This window comes from Prionailurus bengalensis, chromosome E3 (genome assembly GCF_016509475.1).
Source record: "Prionailurus bengalensis isolate Pbe53 chromosome E3, Fcat_Pben_1.1_paternal_pri, whole genome shotgun sequence".
In the NCBI taxonomy this organism is placed as follows: domain Eukaryota; kingdom Metazoa; phylum Chordata; class Mammalia; order Carnivora; family Felidae; genus Prionailurus; species Prionailurus bengalensis.
In genome coordinates, this window is record NC_057357.1 from 6,197,109 (window position 1) to 6,223,063 (window position 25,955).

The 25,955-nt window shown below is 54.0% G+C and overlaps 2 protein-coding genes across 3 annotated transcripts in view; one reads left to right on the plus strand and one right to left on the minus strand.

The window, feature by feature from the left end:
* Positions 1–431: 431 nt before the first annotated feature.
* Positions 432–10,370, plus strand: BRI3 (brain protein I3). The gene is made up of 3 exons (XM_043559671.1): positions 432–774; positions 1,314–1,416; positions 9,880–10,370. The coding sequence occupies exons 1-3, from the start codon at positions 633–635 to the stop codon at positions 10,010–10,012; spliced, it is 378 nt and encodes a 125-aa protein (XP_043415606.1). The 5' UTR covers positions 432–632; the 3' UTR covers positions 10,013–10,370.
* Positions 10,371–10,474: 104 nt separating this feature from the next.
* The window catches only part of BAIAP2L1 (BAR/IMD domain containing adaptor protein 2 like 1), a 95,379-nt gene continuing 79,898 nt past the window's right edge, over positions 10,475–25,955 (minus strand). For both annotated transcript variants that reach the window (XM_043559669.1, XM_043559668.1), the window contains exons 13-14: positions 12,779–12,816; positions 10,475–12,285 (exon numbers count right to left, since the gene is read on the minus strand). In XM_043559669.1, coding sequence (XP_043415604.1) covers positions 12,210–12,285; positions 12,779–12,816 — 114 coding nt within the window. In that variant the 3' untranslated portion in view covers positions 10,475–12,209. The remainder of the gene's footprint in view (positions 12,286–12,778; positions 12,817–25,955) is intronic.

The following is a 25,955-nucleotide window of genomic DNA, read 5'->3' on the forward strand; positions in this document are numbered from 1 at the left end:
GCCCAGGATAGATAACAGCCGGGGGACTCGCCCATCCTGGACCCTCCTCCAGGCCGCCCCGGGTCCCTGCCCTTCCCCGTGGTGAGTGGGCTCGGGCCATGGGATCTCCCGCCTACCACGGGGGTCTCCGCTAGGAGATGGGTGGGGCCGACCCCGGCTCTGGAAGGGGCGGGGTCCGCGGGCCATAAAAGTCACGACCCAAGTGCGGCACCTCCCCCAGCCCCCTGTGCGGCGGGCAGTCTCCTCGCGGTGGGAGGTCTGGGGGCCGCGGAAGCGGCGCAGGGCAGAGCGCTGGGTCAAGGCGGCAGGCGGCCTAGCGGGTGGCCCGGGGCGGGCGCGGCCCCTTTAAGACGCCGCGCCGGCCCCGCCCCGCGCCGCACCCCCCGCCGGGAGCGGCGCCACGTGACCCGGGTCTTGTGACTGGCCGGGGGGAGGCGCGGAGGGGAAGCCCGCGGCGCCCGCCTCCGAGAGGGGCCCAGCCCCGCAGCCGCCGCCGCTGCCGCCGCCGCCCGCGAGGAGCGGGTCCCGCCGGCGGGTCCGGGCGTCCGCGCGAGTCCGAGCCGGCGCGGGAGCCGGAGTCCGAGCGGGAGTCCGGGCGGGAGCCGGGCCGGGCGCGGTGGGCGCCGCCCGCCATGGACCACAAGCCCCTGCTGCAGGAGCGGCCGCCCGCCTACAACCTGGAGGCCGGCCAGGGCGACTTCGCGTGCGGCCCGCACGGCTACGGCGCCATCCCCGCCGCACCCCCGCCGCCGCCCTACCCCTACCTCGTCACAGGTGCGCCCGGCGGGCGGGGGCGGGGGGGGGCCGGGAGCAAACTTTGGGCTCCGTGTTGTGGCGACCTTTAACCCCGAAACCAACTTTTCTCCGGACGCGGCGGCGGCGGCGGGGGGCGCGGCCCGGCCGTGCTCGGCGGGGGGGGCGGGGGGTCCCCGCGCGGGTGCTGCCGAGGAGCCTCCCCGGGGCCGGGAACGCGAGCCGGTGGGGACGGGGGTGGCGGGTGAGGCTCCCGCAGCGGGATCCCGCCGTGCGGCCCTCTGCCTACCCGGGGGCGGCGCAGGGGGGGGGCGATTCGCGAGCACCAGGCCGGCTCTTCTCCGGAGGCGCCACGGCCGTCTTGCCAATTAACTTCGTTAACCAGGTGCCGTCTGCAAGTTAGCACCCGGTCAAGCCCGTCGCGGGCTCTCGGCGAAGGCGGCTGTCGTCTTGATTTTGGAAAGGATAAGTGGGGGGAGGTCGGGGGAAAAGGTAGGAGTAGTCCTCACGCTTCCCAGATTTCCTCCCTGCCCCTTTCTCACGTGCCTTCCTGCCCACAGGGATACCCACCCACCACCCCAGGGTCTACAACATCCACAGTCGAAATGTCACCAGGTACCCTGCCAATTCCATCGTTGTCGTTGGAGGCTGCCCGGTCTGCAGGTATGTCACCGGCCGGGGGCTGCCCCCCCCGCCCATCCCGAGAACACACACCCAGAATCTCAGAGAGGGGGACTCGTTCGGAAGTGGGCTAGTCTTGTCTCGGGACAAGCTACTGACCTGCGGTGTGGGGGAGAGAGGGTTCTTTTGTCCTTAGATCTAAACACGTCGCACGGGTCATAGGGGAGGGGTTCACTTTCCTGAGGAGAGTGCTTTTGGGGCCACCGAGTCCCAAATGAGTGGGTTGTAGAAATGTTAATGTCTCATGTCCCTGGTTCTAGGACGAGTAAGTTTGCTTTGCAGTTGATTCTGGAAGGTGGTGAAAGGTTTCATTTTGCTGGGAAGGGGCAGCTAGGAAAGCCCCAGTGGCCAGTGTGTTCAAGGAGCCAGGGGGTCCAGGAGGCCAGGGGAGCACCCTTCTTGAGGGCTGCTTCATCCCCTGCAGGGCGGTCAGCTGGAGGAGGACAGAAACACCGGGCTTCTTTGGGGGCAGGAGCGATTTTTCCGTATTCTCAAACCGGAGCCTCTGGAGTTTGGCAGGTGTCTGTAGGAGTCAGACTCGGGTAAGACTTGGTCCTTGCCCGTGGTTGATGCGAGAGAGTCCAGGTCAGCCCCTTGAGTGGGAGGAGGAAGTTGGAAGTCTCAGAGATGGAATTGAGAAACACTGGTTTACACTTGGGCTTCGTGTCACAGGTGTATCTGGAAGGCCCAGGGTGGAGTCAGGGGGAAGTTAAAGGTTTCAGAGTCACAGGGGTAACGAGTGGGGGGTGAGTGCCGTCCAGGAGGGGGGGCATCGCAGAGATGAGGGGAGGAGGGGGACTCCCAGAGCCAACTGAGTACTTAGTAAAGAGGGCTGTGGGCAGGGGGCCCTGGGGCCGTGGGCTGGCCACGTGCCTCGTATGTAAACTCAGAACAGGCATCTCTCTTTGTTTTCTTGGTTTTCCAAGTTTATTTATTTACTTGGAGAGAAAGGTTGAACATGTGAGCCAGGGAGGCGGGGGGAGAGATTCCCGAGCAGGCTCTGCACCATCAGCTCGGAGTCAGCGCTGGGCTGACCTGGGGCTCAGACTCACGAAGCACGAGATCACGACCCGAGCCAAAACCAGGAATCCAACACTTAACTGGCTGAGCCACCCAGGCGCCCCTCGGAACAGGCCCCTCTTTGATACGCCTTTGGAGGACACGGAGGGGGCGGGTGGAGGGCGAATGACCCGCACCCTCCTGACCGCCCTTCTCTTCTTGGGCACCTGGGGGCGTCACAGCTGTTGGGGTTTAAGGGCCCAAGGGTGGGAAGAAGGCCTGTGGCCTGGGCGCTGGCAGCGTGCCGCTGGGCTGAGCAGGGATCGGGACTTGGTCCCCCGTGTCTCTGGGGGTTGCTTGTAGAGGTGGGTGAGGGGAAACCCGCTGTATTTGGCTTTGAGGCGGTCCCGGGTGCTCAGAGCCCTGGCTGCTTGCACAGTGCTGTCCCCACTTGGGCCAGCTGGAGGATTCCAAAGGCCTATTTTTGGGTGGGAGAATTGAGTGATCTCCCAAGTTTAGGGAGTGGTGTCAGGCCAGCAGACTAGAGGGGGGTCGGGGGAGGGGGTCTGTCTGGAGCAGAGCGGTCTGGGATTTCCTGGCCTCCACGCTACGTCCGAGTGTTCTGTCCCAGTGCCCAGCCTGCTGGAGGAACTGGGTTCAGATCCTGGCCCTGTTTTCCCTTCTGGGAAGCGGGAGCATCTTGGGATGCTCTCTGAAGCCCCCTTCCTGGCCCTCGTGCCTGTGCACAGACCAGCAGCAAGGCCCACGTGGCTGCTGCCAGATGGGGAGGACTTTCCCTGGGGTGGGAGCTCTGTCATTTTGGGGGCCAGTGGCTTCTGCTGCCTCGGGTCCCAGAGCCCCAGTCCTGCAGAATCCCGATCAAGGTCAGGCTGCCTGAAGGCTGAGGTGCGGGACTCCTGTGTCGGAGACAGGCTTCTTTCTTTCTGTGTGGGGATCCCCGTCCTTCCTCCTCTGGGCGGAAGGCAGTGAGGAGTGGGTGCTCTGAGAGCAAGCCCGGGAACTGTGTTGCGACCACACACGGACTCCCTCTTGGCACATTCCTCTGTGGCCCAAGAAGGATGGATGCCAGAGCTAAGGGTCCCTCCAGCACTTACTTGGGTTCTTCGTGCAAGAGCATCCCTGCCCCCTGCCTGCCCCCTGCCGGCAGCGCCCTCCTGTCTGGGGAGCGGTCCTTTCTGTGCCTCTGCAGCATGGGGGAGTGTGGGGGGGTGGGGGAAGGGAGGTGGGCAGCGGGAAGGAGGGAGAGTCTCGGCGTTTCCTAGGGAGGCTCTCCTGTGGTTTGGGGAGTGGGTGCGTGGCCTTGAGGCCGCTCCTCTCTGGGCAGGATGGAGAGGTGGCCCCTGGGCACGGTGTCTAGAGTTGGGAGACAGGACACTGTCTTGTGACTGTACTTTCTCCCTTTCCATGCAGCCCGCCAGGCTCTGTCCCCTTCCCTCCCTGGTAGCTTGGCAGCGATTTGCCCAAGTCACACGTCTGTGATTTCTTCTGAGGGAGGCTTGGCGCGAGAGGCCTGTGTCCCTTGTCACTTGGCCATCATCTTAAGCAGCCTGACTCTGTCTTCCCTTTTTAGTCGGCTGCAAGAGAGCTTTTCGTGTGAGTCCAGAGGATGAGAGTGCTCCTTCTTGCCCTGCCCGCCGGGACTGGGTGCCGTCTTGCTCAGCTGGGCCCCCGGGCTCTCCAAAGCTGGGCCTCCCCTGGGGGGGTGTGGGCTGTGCCTGGATCCTGATCCCAGGGAGGTGGCACCGAGAGTCTGGGATACCAGGCCCGGCTGGGTGCACCAGGGGCTGTGCTGGGGTCGCCCATGGAGAAGGCGCTCTGAGCAGCACGGGTCAAGGCCAGAGCGCGCGTAAAGCAGCAGATGCAGGGCCTGGCCTGCTCTGGGTTCCCCACTGACACGGGCTGGGCGTCCTTCCTTGGGTATTTAGTTTCGGGGATAACCAGAGAGGGGGTAGGAGATCTGGGAATGAGAGGGGCCTTGGAAGCCGAGAGAGGCTCCACGAACAGATCAGGGTCAGATGTCGCCTGAAGCCAGCGGTAAGGTGCACGTGGCCTGGGGTGGTCAGCGTGGAGGGGACTGGTGACCCTGGTAGAGCCGGTGGGGGCACAGGCAGGCAGTGAGGGTATGACACGGGACGTGGGGGGACGTGGTGGAGTGTGTGGAGGGGTCCTGAGAGGAAGGGATCTGTGGGCACCGTCTCATTGGTCCTTGGTCCCGGAGGAGGGGGAGTAGCTCCCAGGTGAGCTGAGACTCGGCGGGCCGTGCAGCCCGTGGGAGCACTCGAGGGAGCGTGGGGCCGCCTCCCGTCTGCAGGCCGAGGACCGAGCCGGGGTGGCCCGCGGCACCTCCAGAGGCCGTGGTCGTGGAAGACCCCTTCGCCCCGCCCCGTGATCTGCTCGGGAGGCGTGAGGCCGTTCAGAGCTGCCAGCGGCCTGTTTGCAGGGGAGGCCCTGGGAGCGCAGAAGGCCGGACAGATGCGCCAGGCGGGAGGGTATGACCCGGGTGGCCGCGTGCCGGGGCATCTGCTCCCCACCCCGAGAAGTCCACCGCTCCCTTTCCCCACAGAGGCTAGTCCTTCAGGTGAGGGCTGGTCTGGGCACTGCCCCCAGGCTGCGTTCTGCCTCGACGAGTGAGTAGTTGGGGACGAACCGGGGGCGGCTGGAGCTCGTGGTACCAGGTCCCCCGGTGGCGGGGAGGGGACTGGGAAGCCCTGGGCGGGGCTGCTGTGAGGAAAGCGGGAGGTGGGGAAATCCGGCACCCAGCCTCGGGACCTCCTGGGACGCGTGGGCTCGGGCCTCCCATGCTGCCGTCCCTTGTGAAGCAGGACCCCCGTGCAGGCAGGGCCTCTGTCGTCCTGCCCATCCAGCGCATCACCCAGGCCCGCTCTGGATAGATGGCGGGCGCCCCTCTCTCCATAGGATGAGTCAGACATCCAATAAGCATTTTCAGCATTTGTCAAGTTCCTTATTTCCCCAGCTTCCCTGCCCCCCCCCCCCCCCCCCCCCGCCGCCCCTGCCGGCCACCCAACCACACACACCCACATACAACCACACAATCTGTTGCTCAAGAATGGGGGCGGGGCCTTCCATCCTCAGCGAGAGCAACCTGCTCAGTTTGGATTCTGAGCCACTTTGAAAGAGTTGAAACTTTGTCCTGAACTGATTGGGGCCTTTCCGGGGGGGTTTGGGGAGAAGAGTGTGGGAAGGTGGGAGAGGCCGGCAGGAGATGGCCAGGACATGGCATCCCATCCCTCCTGTGGTGGCCACATGGGGACTGTAACTGAGGACAGGTCTGCTCTGTAACCTGGAGTGTTGCTGCATCAAGAATGGCCCAGAGATCAGATTATGTTTCTCGGTTCAGAAGATTCTGGATTTTTAAAAAAAATTTTTTTAATTTATCTTAGAGACAGAGTGTGAGCAGGGGAGGGACAGAGAGAGAGAAGAGGGAGACACAGAATCTGAAGTAGGCTCCTGGCTCTGAGCTGTCAGCACAGAGCCCAATGTGGGGCTCGAACTCACCAATCAGGAGATCATGACCTGAGCCGAAGTTGGAGTCTTAACCAACTGAGCCACCCAGGCGCCCAGAAGAGTCTGGATTTTTAAAAACTAAATTATGTCAGCATTGTTTTTGAGGTCTGGGGCATTACTCTTGGTCAAAACATTAATATTTTTGTAGCAAGACGTGAATATTCATGTTAAGTGAATGCATTATGACCATCAATGGCCACATCAGTTCAGGTCACCTGTGGCTGCCAGGTGAGTTTCCTGTAAGCCTATGAAAAAAGTTTTCTCAGAGCTTTCTGTTGTTTGGAATTGTGGGTAAGACTCTTTCCAGTGGGAAGTGTGGTGCCCGAGAGCTGGAGGCTCCTGCCGGCCGTCCCTTTGTCCCTCAGGCTTCAAAGCCAGGTTGGGTTCTGGTCATTTTCTTGCGGGAGGTGGTCTGGTCGCAGACTTGCTGGCAGGGATGGCCCCTAAGGTGAATGGTACGAGCTGGGCTGTGCTCTGGTGACAGTGAGTGACAGGTCTGGACGGAAAGCACCGCAGGCTGGTGTTACTCGTGTCTGGGAAACGGAGGTGGGCCGGGTCAGCCCGTGTTACCCTCACTTTGCCCTTCAGGTTCCCAGAGCAGCTGCCGGGGGCTGAGCAGGGGGGGCCGGTCCCCCGGGCTCCAGGGCAGCGAGGGCCTGGGTGAGAGTGACTAGCCTTCCCGGGTTCGCTTGGTGGTGGGCGGGCCCTGGAGCATCCGGGAAAAGCAGCCCCAGGATGGGCGGTTCACGTCGGCGGGCCTGCCAGGCAGCGTGGGTAGCTCCCGGCCCCCACGCCGCCGGGGAGACTGCACCCAGCTGGGGCGGAGCAGGGTTGGGGGGGGGCTCCTGTAGCCAGGGGTGCGGGCTGCCCACACGCACCCACTTGAGGGCACTGAGGACGACAGGACAGGCCTTGGCCCCAGCCTCCCGCCGGACACCTGGAGCCTCTGAGCAGACACCACGGATTCTAGGCTGTGCCTCTTGACAGGTTGGATCCTGACACGAGATGACATGGGGTGTCCAGCTTGGGTGGGTGCTCAGCCCGGTAGTCCCGGTCCTCGGGCCTCACTGGCCCCTGGAGGGGACGCTGGGCAAGGCACCCTCTGCTCCTTCAGAGGGCAGTCTTCTCTGCAAGGTTCTGTGCTGGTGCAGGTGACCCAGCTGTGAGGCCGGCTCGCCCCTGCCCCCCGCTGTTTCCTTGGACATTCTGACCGAACCTGTGAACTGGTGTGGTTCCCGGGACTTAAGCTGTAGGTGGAACGTTGCTAGAGGCCAGGAGGAAGGACAGTGGCACCTGGGTGGTGCCATAACTCCCAACTGGTACAGGGCCGCCCAGCTGCTTCCAGCTGCTCTGTTAGTGGCTTGATTAGCATCAGTAGTTGCAGGAGTTGTGGGCGGGGATTGTGGACAGAGCAGGCGTGTTCCCTGCCCGGGGCAGCCTGTCCAGTCTCCCTGTGTGTGGGGACACAGCTGGTGGCCCACAGCCTCACTCACCCTTGACTTTGGCAGCATGGCCTTAGGTGCTTTTTCTGGTGGGGCAGGTGTAAGGTGGGCCCCGCGCAGCTGTGTCCAGACTCCCACGGGCAGGGGCAGCCATGGGAGGGCCCGAGAGCAGTGTAGCGACCCGACCGCCTTTGCAGTCCTTAGAAAGGCGACTCCTGAGCGGCTCAGTCAGTTAAGCAAGTCTGACTCTTGATTTCGGCTCAGGTCATGACCTCCAGGTTCGTGGGTTCGAGCTCCGTGCCAGGTTCTTGTGGTGACAGTGCAGATCCTGCTTGGGATCCTCTCTCCCCCCTCTCTGCTGGTGCGTGCTCTCAAGGAAAGGTGACTGCTGAGAGAAATTCAGGCCTACTGATTAACTTTCCCCCAGATCTGGCCTTGCCTGTGTCCAGTCTAACCGCTGGGCACACACATCGGTTTGGGAAATGCCGGCTGAAACAACAGTTCAACAAATGGCTTTACTACAGGACTTCTCAGAGCCATTCCTAAACTACTGTGCGCTGTGATACCAGGATGGGGAGAGAGTTTCCCCAAATTGATCAGAGAACCATCCCCCCCCCCCCCCTTTTCTGCAGTTTATCAGGGGAACTAGTGTTTTAGGACCAGCACCTGGGGAAGCGCTTCTGACCCTACTGTCTGTCCATTGCGGAAGTTTCAGGCAACCCTCTCCTGAGTGGGTAGGAAGAGAAGTGGGCATTGAGTTTGATTTTTTTCTTTAAGCAGTGGAAAACCAGGCCTCTTAGTCTGGTTTTCTCACAATTCCCCCGCCTGCTCCATAGGGCTGGGCGCAGTGTGGCCCTCAGAAGGAGCAGCATTAGCAGCTTTGGCATTTTGAGTGGAGGAAGCCTTCTGTTGGGTGCTTCTATTAAGCCGAACCTTCCTCTGCACACACAAGGTGGCAAAAGGAGAAGCAGCTGTTTCCAGAACATTCTGGAAGGGCACAAGAGATCCTTAGCAGTATTTGAAGACAGGCTGAGGCACGGAGGGGAGACCTGGCTTTAGGGAGACCAAGGCAGCTGGGGTGAACCCGGGGCAGGGGGCACCGGAGTGGGGGCCTCCCCAGGAAGGAGTGGGTCAGGTCTTCCTGCTCACTACCCAGCTCCTGTCCCCCCGTGGAGCCCCTCCTTTATTCCTTCTCAGTACTCAGCCCTGGGCACTTTGGCACATTTGTTCCCGTGAAATCTGGTGAAGGGCCCTGTTCACTAAAAGCCCTCGGTGCGCATCGCGGTAGACAGGGCTAGAGGCGTCCCTGGCCGCCTGGGAGAGTTTGTTTCCACCGGCTCTTCCTCGGTCTCCGGAATGTGATGGGTTTCTCATTAGGGCTGAGCTGGCTATTGCGGCTCTCATTTTAATTTCAGCTGTGTCCAGAACCTTCCAGAAGTAGCCTAAGGAGCAGAGGCAGAGCTGAGCACACGGCTCTTGCTTCCCACCTTTGGGAGCGAGCCTTTGAAAAGGACCCTGGAATGTGAGTGGTGACTTCAGATCACTGAACCTGTGCTCGCGTGGCTCATGATTGGGGTGATAGCCCGGAGGCGCCTTGTGGTAATTGTGTGTTGTGTGCATTGAAGGTAAACTTGACTTTTTGAAGAAACAGATTAAATTCTCAAGATACATGCTGCCTTTTTTTCTTTTATTTTTTTTTTTAAGTGATTTTATTTTTGAGAGAGCACAAGCAGGGGAGGGGCAGAGAGAGAGGGAGACACAGAATCTGAAGCAGACTCCAGGCTCTGAGCTATCAGCACAGAGCCCGATGTGGAGCTCGAACCACGAGATCATGACCTGAGCCAAAGTCAGACACCTAACCGACTGAGCACACAGGCACCCTGTTAAGTGCTGCCTTCTTCCAGACGTTGTGAATATGGCTGATTTTAATTGTTCACTAAAATCTATTGTACCCATCCCCCAAGTCTGAATTCTAAACTTCATAAGTTTTTGGAATTTCCCTCTAAGGAATAGAAGAATAAAACTTTTCAACACTGGGGAGAAAAACTCTAAAATGATACGGTTTTCTTGGGTCTTGTTTTCAGAGATACAAGAATTTTTATAGAAACTAGCATTTGCTTCTTGTTCTTCCTTTTGTGACGGAGGAGAAAACACGGCAGGTTATGTGGCAACTGAACGTTCTTGTCTTTGTAAGTGGTAATTCCTGTAGGTAACGTGGCGGCTGAGAGCGGCAGCTAGCCTTCCCCTGGGTAAATGGGCATGTGTAAGAGGCCGGGGGTTTGTTGCTGGAGGGGTGAAGGCTGCTTCTGTGGACCTGGTCACCATGAGGCACCCGGGGCCCTGGGTCCTCGCGGCCTCAGTCCCTTCTTGTGCCGGGTGTGGGGTGGGTACAGAACTGGGTCCAGCCTCGGGCTCTGCCGGGGACCCTAACGCGCGTGCCCCCCCATTCTCTCTGCAGAGTCGGGGTTCTGGAGGACTCCTTCACCTTCCTGGGCATCTTCTTGGCCATCATCTTGTTCCCGTTTGGGTTCATCTGCTGTTTTGCCTTGAGGAAGCGAAGATGCCCCAACTGTGGAGCAAACTTCACTTAAAGGGAACAACACACCTGGCTTTCCTACATCCAGCTGTCTTTTTCTAATGTAAATGTCGTGTACAGTAGCTTTATTTGATTAAGCTTCCAGGACTGTTTTGTAAAGTGAGGCGGGATAGACGGCGTGCGCGTGAGCTGCGGTTTCGTGGGGCGCAGGGGTCACGGCGTGGGGACGCAGCAGCACTGCTTCGGGGTGAATGACAACTCAATAAAGCACTGCTTCTATTTTTTGCAGTCTTCAATTTGAGAAAGGTGAGAAATACTGTTTTAAATAAATGAGATTCATACCATTGTTGACCTGGTTCTGCCTGGTGTGCACACTGCCACTTGTACAAATAAACTTGTGTGGACGTTGGAAATTGTGACCAGACTAGAATAACATACCCAGCGCCTGGCTTCAACACTGTCCATCGTGGCCGATCTTGATCTAGTCCTCTGTAGGCATTCGCAGCTCCAGAGAACGTGCTTTTCGAAGTTTATTATAACGAAACATAATACTTTGACATTACTCCATGCCCGGGGCCTGAGGCAAGCCCGCCCGCCCTCCGTGACGCAGGTGGGTGCCCGCTGTGGCCCATTCCCTGGAGGTGCAGAATGGGTCCCCGGGTCCCCGCAGACCGCACCTAATAATCTGTAATGAAGCCAAAGGATCCCAGAGAGCGGAGCTCTGGAGACCAGGGCCCCCACCCCCTGTAACACACTGGGGCTGTGTCTTAAACCCTCCCCCCCCCCCCCCGTTGAAAATACCGGGCTTCCGTGAACCCTCCTCTTAGAGGAGCGGTGGACCACTTAACTAAAGTGGACCGTGTTTTCTTTCCTGGCTGGAGCGTCTTTCCTCAAGACAGGTGTACTGCCCGCCAACCACTCAGCCCCTGGAGAGCCCTCACACGGGTCTGACTCCTCAGCTCCTGGAGACCTCGTCTGGTTTGCCAACCCGGCCAGGACAGGAGCAAGAACGAGAAGTGGCACGCACACACACTGGTTTACCTGCGTTTGCCCAGGACTAGTTTCAAGTGTCTAGAAAAACGTTGATAGTTACGGCGAGACCAAAGGGGCTGTGATAAAAAAACAGGGCCCTCTTCGCCCACACACAGCGAATGGCCTGGGTTTGAGTCCTGATTCTGCACTCCTCCCAAACAGGGCCCAATCCCTGGCAGCCAGAGATCAACTCGGCCACTCGCTCCGAGGTCCCTTGGCACGGGACACCCTGGGTTCTGAGGGCACAGGGCAGGTCTCGGGTGAAATGCAGAACTTCCCATCCCGGCCGCTGAGACTCGGGCATATGGCTTTGTACGCGCTGTTTCGGGGCGTGCGTAGGTGTGTCCGTACCCGACTCAGAAATGGAGAAACTTGGACCCCAAGGGGTTTCAGAGTACACCAGCGATGGAGGCAGCTTTGGTCAGCCGGCTTAGCGAGAACGCCCTGGGTCTGCACACGCAGGGTCCTTACACGCGTGAGTGACGCCCATCACCTGCAGCACAGCCTGGTGTGTTTTCATTGGGGAATCCAGTCGGTGACTCCCAGCTACCAAAGTCCGTAGCTCTGGGGTTATGCAAGTACTAAACGTGGCCGTGACAGGGACAGGCAAAACACCTCCGTGCTCTGTAGCTATGTCTAAATCAAGGGGAACTCGGGGATTTCTCCATCTTAGGTAGCTCTACATTTGATTAAACAAAAATTAAGAATTTTTAAGTTAAAAAATTAAATTTTATAGACTATTCATAATTTATATTGCTTAAAATTATGATTTGCATGCTAAGATGCAACTTTACACAACCTTTCCTTTAGATAATGTTATAACGCTAGATAAGAGCACATGCTTTTTAAAATAAAACTGTGCTCATTTCATGCAGAGAGCTGGTCACGAAAGCAGACTATCCCTCATTCTATTAAAAAATAATCACAGAATATTAAAAAAAATGATACAGTAAGGATTGGAACCAAATTTATGGTCTTCTGACAGAATGGGAAGAAAATATCTTCACTGATTTGAGTGGGTCACTAGACTATTATTAAAGACAAACGTATCAACCCAACTATGTTAAATTGAGAAAATGCGTCGATTTGCTCAAGTGGAATACATTTAAAATCAGGCACCCTTTGGCGAAGCTTTGCAACAGTTAAGCGCACACCAAACAACAAATCATTTTGCAAGTGAGAACTTAACGTCGGAGGGACTGGAGCTCCCGGCCTGCTCTTCATCGAATGATCGGTGCAGAGCGATCGTTTGTCACCGTCGGCCGGAGTTTCACCGTCGCGAAGGGGTTTTCTCCGCTGCAGGGGGAGAGGAAAAACCACGTCTGCAGACACACTACAGGATGGGAATTGGGTTTTAGAGGAGCTGTGAACTACCGTCCTTGCTCTGTGAAGTTAGAAGGCTTCTGTATAAAACTCTGGACATTTTCTAGACACGGACGTTTCACGGTGGCAGTCCTCTCTGTGCACCCATGCCCACCCGTCACAGAACTCTCCAGGGCTGTAGATGCTGTAATGGGAGAGCCCATCTTTCTGTGGCCCTGTGTGGGAGGGGTTACGTGAGAGAGCCATAAGGACGCGGTCTGGATCAAGGTGCCAAATGCAACATGGCCGGGAGGCATCCCTTGGGGACCCAGGCAGAGGCCAGGCAGGCTTCCTGTGCTGTGAGAACAAGGCGGCCGCCTTCTCCTTGGACCCCATAGGCCTAAGGCTCCTCGGCCGGGACACCTCCCCGACCCCCTGCCCCGGGCTGTGCACCTACCAAGACCCCCAGGAACACAGTTCAACGTACCTGAGAAAAGGAGGCTTTGCTGTCCCATTTGCGTCGTTCTGTGAGGAAGATAAAGATGAAGTTTATGGAAGGGTCACGAAACCGGGGACATTTTCAATAAGACCTTAAAGCTAAAGATATCTAAAGTGCAAGGAGCAATTTATGGCTGATGCGTGTAAGCCCACCTGAGGCCATCTCAACGTCTGTCTAAAGTCACCTAAGGGATAAGGGCAAGAACAGAAAACCGAAGACAGTGAGGGGCCCTCACAAGTGCTGGCATGTCTCAGGCCTTGGAAGACCATGGCCCTTAAGCTGCCCAGCCGTAGTGCCTACAACTGGTGTTTTGGGAGCCCAGTCCTGAATGAGGCCGTGACAAACAGGAAGCAAAAATAAAACCTTGTTGGGTTTTGGTGCCCACAGATGTGCCAAGGGCTAGCCAGAGATCTGGTGGGAAGTTCCAGAAGATGAGACGACAGAGGGACAACACTGCCCTTGCCTTCAGGAACTACCAGAGCCTGGGGACTTGGGGGGGTCTCCCAGTGTGGCCAGGGACCAGGGGTGTGTGTGCCTTCTGTCCTTCGTTTTATAAAGCTAGAAGGCTTTCAGAATTTGCTTTAAATCTGCTCTGGCTGTTGAAAAAAAATCACTGGCCTGAGCGCCTGAGCTTGTGGGGCTAATTCTCAGATGGCTGCCCAGGAGAGGGCAGTGTAATGCTGTCTGAGCCACAGGCCACCAGACCAGACCAGACTCCTGGAAGCTCCCAGGATTCCCAGTGGCCTCAGGGCATATGGGCCTCTGAACACTGAAGGATAGATAGCTCTTCTCACTTCTGGTTGCTAGCCTAGGGTCAAAGGCCATAGTTGGAGGCCAAAGCCCAGGTCAGGGCTCTTTCTGCATGGCTCCTCTTGGGTTGTGGACACAGATTCTCGAAGTACAAGAGAGGCTGTGGGCACTGGGGTACTTCAGACCTGTGCCTGCTGTCTCTGTGCCTCTGAAGACCTCTGAGCGTGCTTTGAACCTCGAGACCAGCAGGTAAGCAAGGTCATTCTGATGGGGAGCCCCAAGCACCTGAAGGCAACCCCAGTCAGCCTTGTGCCCCAATTCAGTCTACCTGTTCTTTTGTAATTTATTTTAGAGAGAGAGAGGAGAGTGAGCGGGGGGAGAGGGACAGAGGGGAAAGAGAATCCCAAGCAGACTCCAAACCCTGAGCCCCAACACAGGGCTCCATCCCACAGCCCTGGGACCGTGACCTGAGCCAAAATCAAGAGTCGGATGCTCAACTGACTGAGCCCCCCAGGCGCCCCTGTGTCTACTTTTCATCACAGATGCACACAGCGGCTGCCCTGCTCAGCATGTCCTAATAGGATTTTAAATGGCTGCAAAATGATTTCTTCCTACTAGGCGTGCTGAGCTTCCCCAGCAGGCCTCAGAGCAAGTCATTTGTGGGGTAGCGCTCTCGTTCCGTGACGGTTACAGGCTAATTTATGACTTACTGAAAAAGCACCAGGATGCCTGCCCTGCAATGGCACGTGTGCTCAGTCCGCTGGCAATGGCATGTTGCCTAGAGCAGACAGCCCGTGCGCAGAGGCACCAGCTCACGCAGCAGAGAGGCCTCCAGTGTCCTCCCTCCTGGCCTGGAAAGCACACTTCCTGCAAAGTCAGGTGTGGCTTCTGCCCGTCTTGCACTTGGCCGCAGAGGCACACTCGGCCCTCTTGCTCCTTGATACTGTCTGGAAACCACCTTCCTGCGGCCTTTCCCGGGAGCACGCTCTGTCCCTGCCGTGTGCGTCCTCAAGTCTGAGGAAAGCTCCGTGCGCTCTGAACTGGAAACCAGAAACAAAACCCTCCCTGGAGTACCTACCAGCCAGACTCAGCCTCAGAGGGAAAACTTTGGGGCCTGTTCCCAGGAGGGCCTACTGAGTCCCGACTGACCCAACTGAACTTTAAAATTTATTTAAGTAATCTCTACACCCAACGTGGGGCTTGAACTCACAACCGTGAGATAAAGCGTCACGTGCTCTACCGATGAGCCAGCCGGGCGCCCCTGACCCAACTGAACTTTAAAACGAGTTTAGCTACATGTTCACAGGCTGTGCCATTTGAGTACTCGGTCCAGACATTTGAGAGAAACAAAAATGGCTGCAGAGATGCAGCACAGTCGACCCTAAAGTGACAAGTGACGACTCCGCTGTGAGGAAGGAAGGTGAGAGTAACCTGGGACAGCCCAAAGCTATTTAGTGCCAGGCAAACCCGGGTCCTGGTGTGGTACGTACCCTGCACACACCCTGGCCAACCTACACGCGTGCACGTGGGCACCAAAACCCCACTGGGATACTCAGAGCAGTCCTGACGGGCCAGCCTCAACATCTATCAACAGGAGAAGGGACAACAGCCTTCTATCCAGTGGATCCACGCAGTGATGGAGCACCACAGGACAGCCCAATGTGTGGTTCGGTTCCTCTGAGGCCCAGACCAGATGCGCCATCACAGGGTCCGAAGTTGGGGCCGTCTGGACTGAGAAGGGGTAGCGCCGTGTGTGTGTGTGGCGGGGGGGGGGCTTCTGGGGGGCTGATAATCTAGGTCTTGCTCTGGTGCTGGTTATATGTAGCTGCTTTGTGAAAAGTCCTGCACTTTCCTGTATATGGCATTCTTGAATGTCTGCTTTTAGAAAAACAGGACATTTTCAGAAAGGTTTCTCCTCTCTTTAACATACTTCCACTAAGCCCACTCCTGTGTTCCCTTTCCTGCCAGTGAAGGGCACCCCCAGGCCGTGTGGCACTGCCCTCATTCAGTCTGTTAGGAAGGCTCATGTTGTGCTCAGAAGCGTCTGCGGAACCGTCCCTCCAAGCTGACCACACGACCCCGTCCCTTGCGCTGGCCAGTGCCCCAAGCCCGTCCGTCCATCCTGCCTGCTGCCTCCAAAAGCTCCAACTGAACCTGTCCCTCCACAGCCTCCCTGAGGCTGAGTCATGGGGTTTGGGTCTCCTGGTTTCTGCGTTCCCCAATCTGTCTTCCCCTCTTCCAAACACCAAAGTCTCTGGAGGCCTTTCTTGGTCCTGCGTCCCTGGACCGGACTGGTCTTGATACGCCTCCTGCTGCCCCAGGGCCCCTCTGCACAGGCTGCAGGTCGTGAGCCACATTCTCCACATGCATGGTGCAGGGCACACAGCACATGCTAGAGCAGGTCTGTGGAGCTGAGCTCCCCAGGGTCCTGCAGCCCCCCGGCAGAAAAACTCCTTCTACAATGTGGGCCTTGCTCTGAGTCAGCAGTACGTATCCCACACTTTTCTACAGACTTCACAAAGGCCAGCACCTGTGGCCTCAGAGGCACAGCTGGTTGCACGTTCTGTGTCCCCTTCCGGCAAGCAGCACGGTGCTGGCCTGGAGTGTACTCAACACGACAGGAGGTGATCAAGTGACAAAACCAGGCACCACGAGGGGCTAGGCATGTCATTATGAGCGCGGAAAAGGTTATCCGTGAGACAGTAAGGGCAGTGAAGGCCTTGGCAGCAAGATAACCCATAACCAGCTTATTTTGACCCAGCAGGAACAGGCAGAGTAGGGCAGATCTTGTGATTCCCACAGAAAACAACACCCAAGTCCACCTTGCGTGGGCACTTGCTGCCACGTGGTGTCCATCCATCTTCCCCTTCCCACTAGCCAGGCTTCTGCTTGGGTGTCCACCACATGCCCACATACCTGAAGGCAACTACTTGGTCCCGGCTTATGGGCAGTCCAGGTCAGCATAAGACCACCCCACACAGTCGTCCTCCTGGCGGTAGGCAGACACTCAGACGAGACAGGGACTTCTGTGGCCCAGTGAGAATGCTGAGGGGGGTGACCTCTGCTCTCTGCCCACTGGTGATACGGAGCCCATGTCCCCAGAAGACAGGGTGACTGATGAGAGAGCCCTGAGGGAGGCCTTGCTATCCCAACCCTCTCTGGGCTGCTGTTTTCATCAGATAGTTCCTTCCTGTCTGAAGCTGCTGGAAGTCAGCTCTTACCTGCAACACGGGCAGCCCTGATGCTGGTTTTAATTTTTGATGTCTGTTTATTTTTGAGAGAGATACAGCGCATGAGCAGAGGAGGGGTAGAGAGAGGGAGACACAGAATCTGAAGCAGGCTCCAGGCTCTGAGCTGGCAGCATAGAGTCAGACGCGGGGCTCAAACTCCTGAGCCATGAGATCATGACCTGAGCCGAAGTCGCACAGTCAAATGACTGAGCCACCCAGGCGTCCCATCCTGATGCTTGTTTTAGATGTTAACAGCTAATGCCAATCCTCAACGTGGGCTAGACTGATCTCACGAATCACAACCTCTGAACTAGTTCAACCCCTTTATTCCTAAAATGGGGACACTGAAGGCCAGACAGGGAAGAGTCAACTACCCTGGGGAACCAAGGTGTCCCCTGTGGAGAGGAGAAGCAAAAAAACAAAAAACAAAACAAACCAAAAAGGCCACACTCCGGGCCCTCCCTCAGACACACTTGTGGCTTGCACAGGGCAGTGAATGCTGAGTTTGAGAAGCAAATGTATGTGGAGGAGAACTTAGTTTTCAACAGCTCTTTCAAGCCTGGTTCTCTGATTATTTAACAGCCCTGTGCAACAACAGAACGTGGCCATCAGACCCTCCAGCTTCAGTCCCAAGGACCACTCCCCCAAGCCCTCCAGGGAGAAGTCGGTGTCTCAGAACATCACAGGGTAGCTACAGAACTGTGGGGCTGGTGGGCCCAGGAACATTTTATGGTAGGAGCTCCCAGGATTGGGTGTTTAGTATACTTAATTAAGCCTAAGAATCCTAGTGTTTTAAGACTACATGTAACTGACAATAACAGTTGTACATAAAAATTAAGTATAAAAGTATTAAGATGCTTTGCCAGCTGCCATGGATCCCAGCATCTGGCTGAGACAGAACATACCTTTCCCCAACATCATCAGCTGGTTTAAAAATTTTAGTTTAGGAAAAATAAATTATCAGCCTGGCTGGGCATAAAAACTTTTGAGATACAAAATCCCAGGACCGCGTACCAGGCAGGCCTGAGTCATGCTACATGCTTCTCTGCCATCATGTTTCTAGATCAGGCTTTTAAATGGAACACTGTTCTGTTTTTGTATGATCTATACCTGATTGTCCAAAATGGTAGCCACTGCCTGCATGACCCAGTCCTGGGACATTTCTGTCCAATCCTCTAACTGTTATGAGTCACTGATCAGCCCTGCCCATGCCCTGACACTGGAGGATTAGATCCTGTGCCTCCGGCTGCTCTGGCAAGAGGCTACCGAGCCGAAACGGCCGGTTCCAATGCCAGGAGCTTCCAGGGCTCCTGAGATCACTTCTGGGGAGCAGAACCAGTTCTCGTGTGCCTCCCCGCAGCAGGCCCGCAGGTTTCAGTTATGTTCGCGGAACTCCTGATCTGGCTTGCCAGTGATGAAACGCAGTCGCTCGGCTAACAGAACGGGGTCAGCAGAGGAGCACGTGAGGGTGTCCGCCGTTGGAGGTGTGGGGTTTTTTCTTTGGCAGTTTGCATAGGGTCTTGAAATAGGACTTCAAAACGTCAGTGACAGAAATGGAATATCAATCATTTAATCTCACTGTGCAACCGGGAAGCACTGTGTACGTATTTTGGGGTCATTACTCTCTGGTCTTACAGATAAGGAAAACTGAGTTTCCTGAAGAGGGTGATGGGGGAGAGCGCCCCTGAAGTCGTGGCCGGCAGTATCTTGTTCAGGGAGGCCCTCTGACTTTGTGGGTGTTGCTGATTTTTAAAAACCAGTTAGGGGGCGCCTGGGTGGCTCAGTCGGTTAAGCGTCCGACTTCAGCTCAGGTCATGATCTCGCGGTTCGTGAGTTCGAGCCCCGCGTTGGGCTCTGGGCTGATGGCTCAGAGCCTGGAGCCTACTTCCGATTCTGTGTCACCCTCTCTCTCTGCCCCTCCCCTGTTCATGCTCTGTCTCTCTCTGTCCCAAAAATAAATAAACGTTAAAAAAAAAAATTTAAAAACCAGTTAGTATTTTCTTGTGACCTTTATGAACTGGTGTTCTCCATTACCCTCCAGACCACAAAACCGAAGCAGCTATCATCGTTACCTGCCAGTACCTCGGGAAGAGCGTAGAGGGGACAGTGGGACCTGTCATACGGAGCGCTCTGATGGGGGAGGGGCAGGACACACTGATGAACGGCCAGCTGAGGTGTCGGAACCATTTCTCAATCTGAAGGACTCCGAGTCCTTCGCTCTGTGTCTCCCCCTCTCCTCCATCTCCCAAGGCCCCACAGTCCACCCCACGGTCTGGGAGCTTAGAGAGCTGGGCTGGCAGCCTTCCTGTAGCACACCAGCCCAGGCAGCAGCATGGGGCTCGTCTGGCACTCATAAATGCCTGGTCTGAGGAAGTGTTCTGATCCTACTGTGTGCGGGTGCTGGGGAGGGAGGGTAAAATATCTAGTCGGGGTGCCTGGGTGGTTCAGTCAGTTGAGCATCTGAGTCTCGATTTCGGCTCAGGCCATGATCTCACAGTCTGTGAGTTCAAGCCCTCATAGGGCTCTGCACTAGCAGGGCAGAATCTGGTTGGGATTCTCTCTCCACCCTTCTCTCTCTGCCCCTCCCCTGCTCATGCTCTCTCTCAAAAAATAAATAAATAAATAAATAAAACCAAAAAATTGAAAAAACAGATTTGCCTATATTTTTCTCAAGGAGATCTACTGAAGTGCTAACAGCAGTCATCCTGGAGGTGAAGTTACGGATAGTTTCTAACAGAACAAAAGTTCTTTGGTTATTTTTATAAGTAGCAAATTGTGTTACTTTAAAAAGAGGTATTTTGGGGGCACCTGAGTCAGTTAAGCATCCAACTCCTGATTTTGGCTCAGGTCATGATCTCACAGTTATGGGGTTACATCCCCCATCGGGCTCCATGCTGAACATGAGCCTGCTTAAGATTCTCTCTCCCTCTCCCCTGTGTGTACTCTAAGTAAATAAATAATAAAGAAGTATTTTAGGGGCGCCTGGGTGGCGCAGTCAGTTAAGCGTCCAACCTCAGCCAGGTCACGATCTCGCGGTCCATGAGTTCAAGCCCCACATCAGGCTCTGGGCTGATGGCTCAGAGCCTGGAGCCTGTTTCCGATTCTGTGTCTCCCTCTCTCTCTGCCCCTCCCCCGTTCATGCTCTGTCTCTCTCTGTCCCAAAAATAAATAAACGTTGAAAAGAAGTATTTTAAATAAGGTATAATGATTAGATATTTTAACTTGGACTTTGCTCTTTAACTTAGGTCTGCAGCTGTGATGGCCCAGTAGAGTTACGGGAAATCTCATTTCAGCAAGTGTTTATCTAGCAAACAGCAGCATTTGGGGAATAAATGAATGAATGAATGAATGAATAAATAAATAAATATGTGTGTATATATATATATACACACACATATATATATAGCTTTTTTTTATGTATAATATAGTTGAAATAGTTGTTTTCATTTATGTATAATAGATATTATACATATATAGTATACAATACATATATGTATGTGTATATACATGTATATATATGTACAGTATATATGTGCATTATATATACATATATTTTAATATATATATAATACATAAATGAAAACTATTTCAATAGGGATAAATGTTACTAATTCGAGAGCATCCTTATTTCTGTCTCAAGAGTGGGGTAATTTATCAATTTATTTGTAGTAGAATCTGAGACAAAATTTTTACCATAAAGCCATATCTATGTTAAATATAGTAGAGCATGAAATATATATACACAGATGAAAACATTTTTATCAAAAGTGAGAAGAAGGGTCTCTCAAATTGTACTTTGTCCTTTTCTTTTTCTTTCTTTCTTTTTTTTTTTTTTTTTTAAAGAAAGAGCTGAAATGCATGAGGAGCAGAGAGAGAATCCCACACAGGCTCTGTGCTGACAGCACAGAGCCTGAAGTGGGGCTTGAGTTCACCTGTGTACTCTGTACTTTAAAAATCCATAAGTAACTTTGTCTTTAAGGAATAAAAATACATAATACCCTGATTATTTTACATTATTCAGAATGTTTTTCTAGTAGTTCACATGTATAACTTAATTATAGGTAAGAATGTTTTTTTTTTTGTTTTTTTTTTTGTTTTTTTTTTTTTTGTAATGTTGGCATTTCAAAGATCTGGAACTCAGAATTACATAAATTATCAAAAAAACTCCTGGGGCCCTGGGTGGCTCAGTTAGTTGAACGTCTGGACTTAGGCTCAGGTCATGATCCTGTGGTTTGTGAGTTCAAGCCTCACGTTGAGCCCTGTGCTGATAGCTCGGAGCCTGGAGCCTGCTTCGGATTGTTTTTCCCTCTCTCTGCCTCTCCCCTGCTCATGCTCTCTCTCAAAAATAAACATTAGGAAAAAAAAAAAAGCTCCAACATACATTAACGTGAGCAAACCAGAACTGCTTCCAAAGTGAAGACAGGACGATGGTTTCTCCAAGCAGGCCACAGTGGTCACTAGCTCCGTCAGTTCTTACCTCTTAAATAACTTGTCATCCCTTCCCATCTCCACCGAACGCGACTCCCACCGCCCTCATTCCCTGGACAACTGCACCGCCTCCTGCCCGTCACCAGGCCCCAGCGCACACCCTGAGGGCCATCAGCAGATGCCTGCCGTGCAGGAGGACACAGGAAGGACGACGCATGGCCCAGACATCCTGGCTCGGTGTGCTTTTCTCCCAGCCTGTCCCTCCCACCGCCTGTCTGGCTGTGGCCCCGGACCGCACGTAGCCACCACGGTTCCCACAATGCACATCTGGAAGGCTTTGTTTGGTCAGAGCTCTTCCTTTAGAACTTGGCTCAAATGCTTGCGACCAAGAAGCCACCCCTGGTGCTTGCCAGGAGCCCGAGCCCTCCCTCCCCTCCCCCCCCCACGTCACATCTTTGCCCCCCACACTTTCACATGGCTCCACTGCTCACTGGACTCCACTCCTAGGCTGCTCTTCTTCCTGTTTGTTTCCCAAGGGCTAGCACAGGGCCTGGACCATGCATGGTAAGTTTGTCAATCAATGCTCAATGGATGAATTCCAACGTGAAGGCCTCACCGTGGTCCACAGATCCCTTCTACACTGTACATCTTCACACAGCATTTAACTGTCTTTAAAAAAGAAGTATGGTTGGTCACAGTTGTCTGATGCCACGGAAACATTAGTTACCAAAGTTATGCGACCTCACTACAGGTATTGACTCCTTTGCCTGTTGGAAGTACTAAACATGCCTTTTTTATGGAAGGTTTCAGTTATTAATTGGGGCATGTGGGTGACTCAGTCGGTTAAGCACCTGACTTTGGCTCAGGTCATGAACTCAGGTTTGTGAGTTCGAGTCCCACATTGGGTGAGTTTGAACCCTGCTTCCAGTGAGCACTGCTTCTCTCTCTCTCTGCCCCACGTGGGATTCTCTCTCTCCCCCTCCCTCACTTGCTCCCTCTCCCTCTCTCTCTCAAAAAAAAAAAAAAAAAGTTCATCAGCATTCATTATTCTGACACTTGCAAAGTGAATCATAACTAAAAGCACCACTGGAACCCATACAAAGAAAGCATTTTCGTTAAGATATTTGAGGCTTCTAAATGTTATATGAGGGACAGCTGGGTGGCTCAGTGGGTTAAATCTGACTCTTGATTTCAGCTAGGTCATGATCTCACAGTTAGTGGGATTGAGCCCTGCAGCCCTGCTTGGGATTCTCTCTCTGCCCCTTTCCCCGCTCTCTTTCTAATATAAAAACATTTTTTAAAAATGTTACATGAAACCAAACATTAATGGCTGCTAAGATGAAACACTAGAAAAATGTCTTCTGGCTTACAAGACAGAAATAGGGGGCCTGACTGTAGTATCAGGGTGATGCTGGCCTCAGAATGAATTAGGAAGTGTTTCCTCCTGTTCAATTTTTGGGAAAATGTTTGAGAAGGATGGTATTAGCTATTCTTTATTATGTTGGGCAGGAGAAAACAGGATTTTTCATTGTATCCAATTCAGCGTAATAACAACTGCATCAGTACTTTTGTCATAAAGCTTTACTGACACGGTAACAATACTGAAAGTTTTCTAAAACCGAGACTGTGTTGGCTAAAATGTCAGTGTTTTCGCTTATAATTTCAGTGTTAACTATGATTTTGGGGCAAGGTTCTTTTATCTTAAAAGACATTACGTAGCCTTAAAGTAATGGAGCGAGGCGGTTATTATCAAAGCTGCTGATACCACAAAAGGAGAGATAACTAGACATGTGTCCCCCTGGATGGACTAGCCACCACCACCACCGATGAAACGCTCTAACAAAACAGGCAAAGAAACAAAACAATAATACCGAATCTGATCAAGGCCGAGAATACAGGAGAAAGGGGAATGCAGTAAAGGATACCACGGGATTGCATTCAGCAAAATTGAGCCTGGGGACACCCTCCAGGACAATAATCTGGTTCTTCCAGGTAAATTACAAGGAAAAAGATATGACGAGACTCGTAGGTACAAACACTCATCATGAGGCTTGGTGACCAATTACAGTGTATGCAGCTGGTCTGGATCCAGATTCAAACTATACTGTAAAAATTTTAATAAGACAATCAGAACTTTGATGATTGAGGAATGATGATTGATGACATTGAGGAATTACTGTCAATTTTTAAAGATATGATAATTGGTATTGTGGTTGTGTAAAAATGAAAGGTATTCTATTTAAAGATAAAATTTTTAGGGGCGCCTGGGTGGCTCAGTCGGCTGAGCGTCCGGCTTTGGCTCAGGTCATGATCTCGCGGTTCGTGAGTTCGACCCCGCGTCGGGCTCTGTACTGGCAGCTCGGAGCCTGGAGCCTGCTTCGGATTCTGTGTCTCCCTCTTTCTCTGCCCCCCACCCTCCCCGCTCATGCTCACTCGCGCACACGTGCTCTCTGTCAAAAATAAACATTAAAAAATTAGAAAATAAATAAAATGTATTATATTTAAGGCATTTATACGTGAAATGACACAAAGTCTGGGATTAACACTGAAATGACGGAGTAGCTGGAGGCAAGGTGAAAAAGACTGGTAAGTGACCTGGTAATTGTGAAAGCTGGGGGTGAGAGGATCAGGTCATTAGATATCTGACTCTTTCCACTTTTGTATATGTTTGAATTTTTCCCTAAGAAAAAGCTGAACATCAAAAACAGGAGAAGGCATTACAGACAGGTCACACCAGGACAGCATACCTTGGTATTCCTGGATCCTGAGTTTTGTGACATGCACTTGTAAGGTTTGTTTCCCCCGGTAAAAGGAATTGTATGCTTTTCAAAATGCCTTAAAGTCATTTCCAAACGCTGTGAATATTGCTTTAAAATGTACGAGGGCCTTTAATAAAACAGCATTTGATATCTTTGTCCTTCCAAGCGATTTCTTTTCCACGACAACAGAATGGAAAAGCTCCATTTCCAAAAGCTGTGTGTCATTCTTCTGAAAATAATTTTTGAGTTAGGTATTCGGAGTAACTTGGAATAATAAAGGTGCAAACGATTACCATACAGTATGCTTCTCTGAGAGGAGCCAGACACAGACATTTTTGAATGAAATTGCAAAACCTTGCACTTCCTGGATCAGAACACGCCACTGCAGCTTATGAGGAAGTAGGCATGTTTCAAAACACCCGAAGTCTCGCACACTGAAACACGGGGCACGTTTGTTAAGAGTGCCCATCCCATGTAATCCAGAGACTGCGCCCAGGCACCATTCACAGCCGAACAGAGGCCGCCAGGGGTGCTGACAGCTGGGGCAGGGCTGTGGCTGGGACAGGGCTGCTTCACACACCCCGTGAGAAGCAGGGAGATGCCTCAGCGTGCACTACTGAAAGGACCACACAATAACTGGAAGATAAAAATCACAGTAGCCCAGAATCACTGCACCCAAGTGCCCGTGGACCACCCACAGTGCCCGGGGGCGTTTCCAGGTGGAAGCCGGCAGCCCCCAGGAGTCCAGCCCACACTCTGGCCCTCACCTCCCCGGCTCCTTCCCACTGCAACCATGCAGCCTCACGGAGGTCCGGACGCCACCTGCCCCCTCCTTTCCCACCCTCCGGTACCGTCTGTCCGTGGCCATGCCTGGATTCCATGGTCTGGAACACCACAGCCCCACCCCTGCAAACACCTGGAACTCTCTGCTCCTCCTCCAGCCCCACCACCTGGTAACCCTCCAACACTTAATTACTTCTTGCCTGAGCTGCGCAGCGGCATGTTGCTGGACAAACGACCGTACCTCCTGGCTTTGTCTGAGATCATGACCCCAAATTGTAAACAGGCATCGGCATACTGCAACTACCTTTCTGGAGCGCAGGCACCTTCTCACTCCTCAAAATGCCTGTGTCACAGATTCTCTTTCTTGAGACTTGCTCGCTCTGCCCCCATCGGCTAATGATCTCACTTCCCTGGCCGACAGAGTGGATGTCCTCAAGTTGGGCACTCCCTGTGTGTCCCTTTTCCTGGCCCTGCCACCGAATCTGCCAGGTGTGCTCTTCTGGCCTTCCAGGCCACTGTCCTTTTCTCTATCCTGCCCCTCCTTTGTGATATAGTCTGTCCTGAGACAAAACTGACAACACGCACCCCTTTCTCAATTCTCTGCCATCCTGGAATCATGGCCTCGTTCTCTGAGCGTACCAAGTACGTGCCCTCCTCTGCTCCTGTGTCTGGGAATCTCTCCCCTTGAACCCTGCATGATGGGCTCCTCGCCACTCAGGTCTCAGCTTCGACATTGCCTCCTCGGGGGTGCGGATACGGTCACGTGCTGCCCAGATCCCACTCAGGACCCAGAGACTGGTACTGGGCTGCAGGGGGGTGCTGCCCTCGGTCATCCAGGTTCTTCAGGAAATCGCCCTGGCTAAAGCCCTCGCGCCCTAGATGTTCTCGCAGTCTTGCTTCTCCCCTGCCCGATGCCGCACCCTCTCTCACAGGGGCGCACCCTCGGGATCCCTCATAAGTGCCTGCACGCAAACCTGGGACATCCATCTGAGCTGTCACCCCTTCCTCTCTATCCCTTCACCTTGCTGTGATTGTCTGCATGGCCTCCATCACCGCCCACTTCCTCTCAGTAGAATGTAGGTTCCAGCAGAGCCAGGAATTGGTGTCGCTCATCTCTGTACCTCGAGAGCCCACACCAGGGACCGGGGCTCGGCAGACACAGCTGCCCAAGGAATGAGGGGGCTCTGGGCACCCATGGCCCCTCTGGTCTTTCTT

Bases quoted from the DNA above. Each gene is read 5' to 3' on its own strand.
- BRI3 (XM_043559671.1), top strand. From the start codon at position 633: ATGGACCACAAGCCCCTGCTGCAGGAGCGGCCGCCCGCCTACAACCTG. The intron at 775-1,313 runs GTGCGCCCGGCG...TCCTGCCCACAG, and splicing joins CTACCCCTACCTCGTCACAG to GGATACCCACCCACCACCCC. The intron at 1,417-9,879 runs GTATGTCACCGG...TTCTCTCTGCAG, and splicing joins GGAGGCTGCCCGGTCTGCAG to AGTCGGGGTTCTGGAGGACT.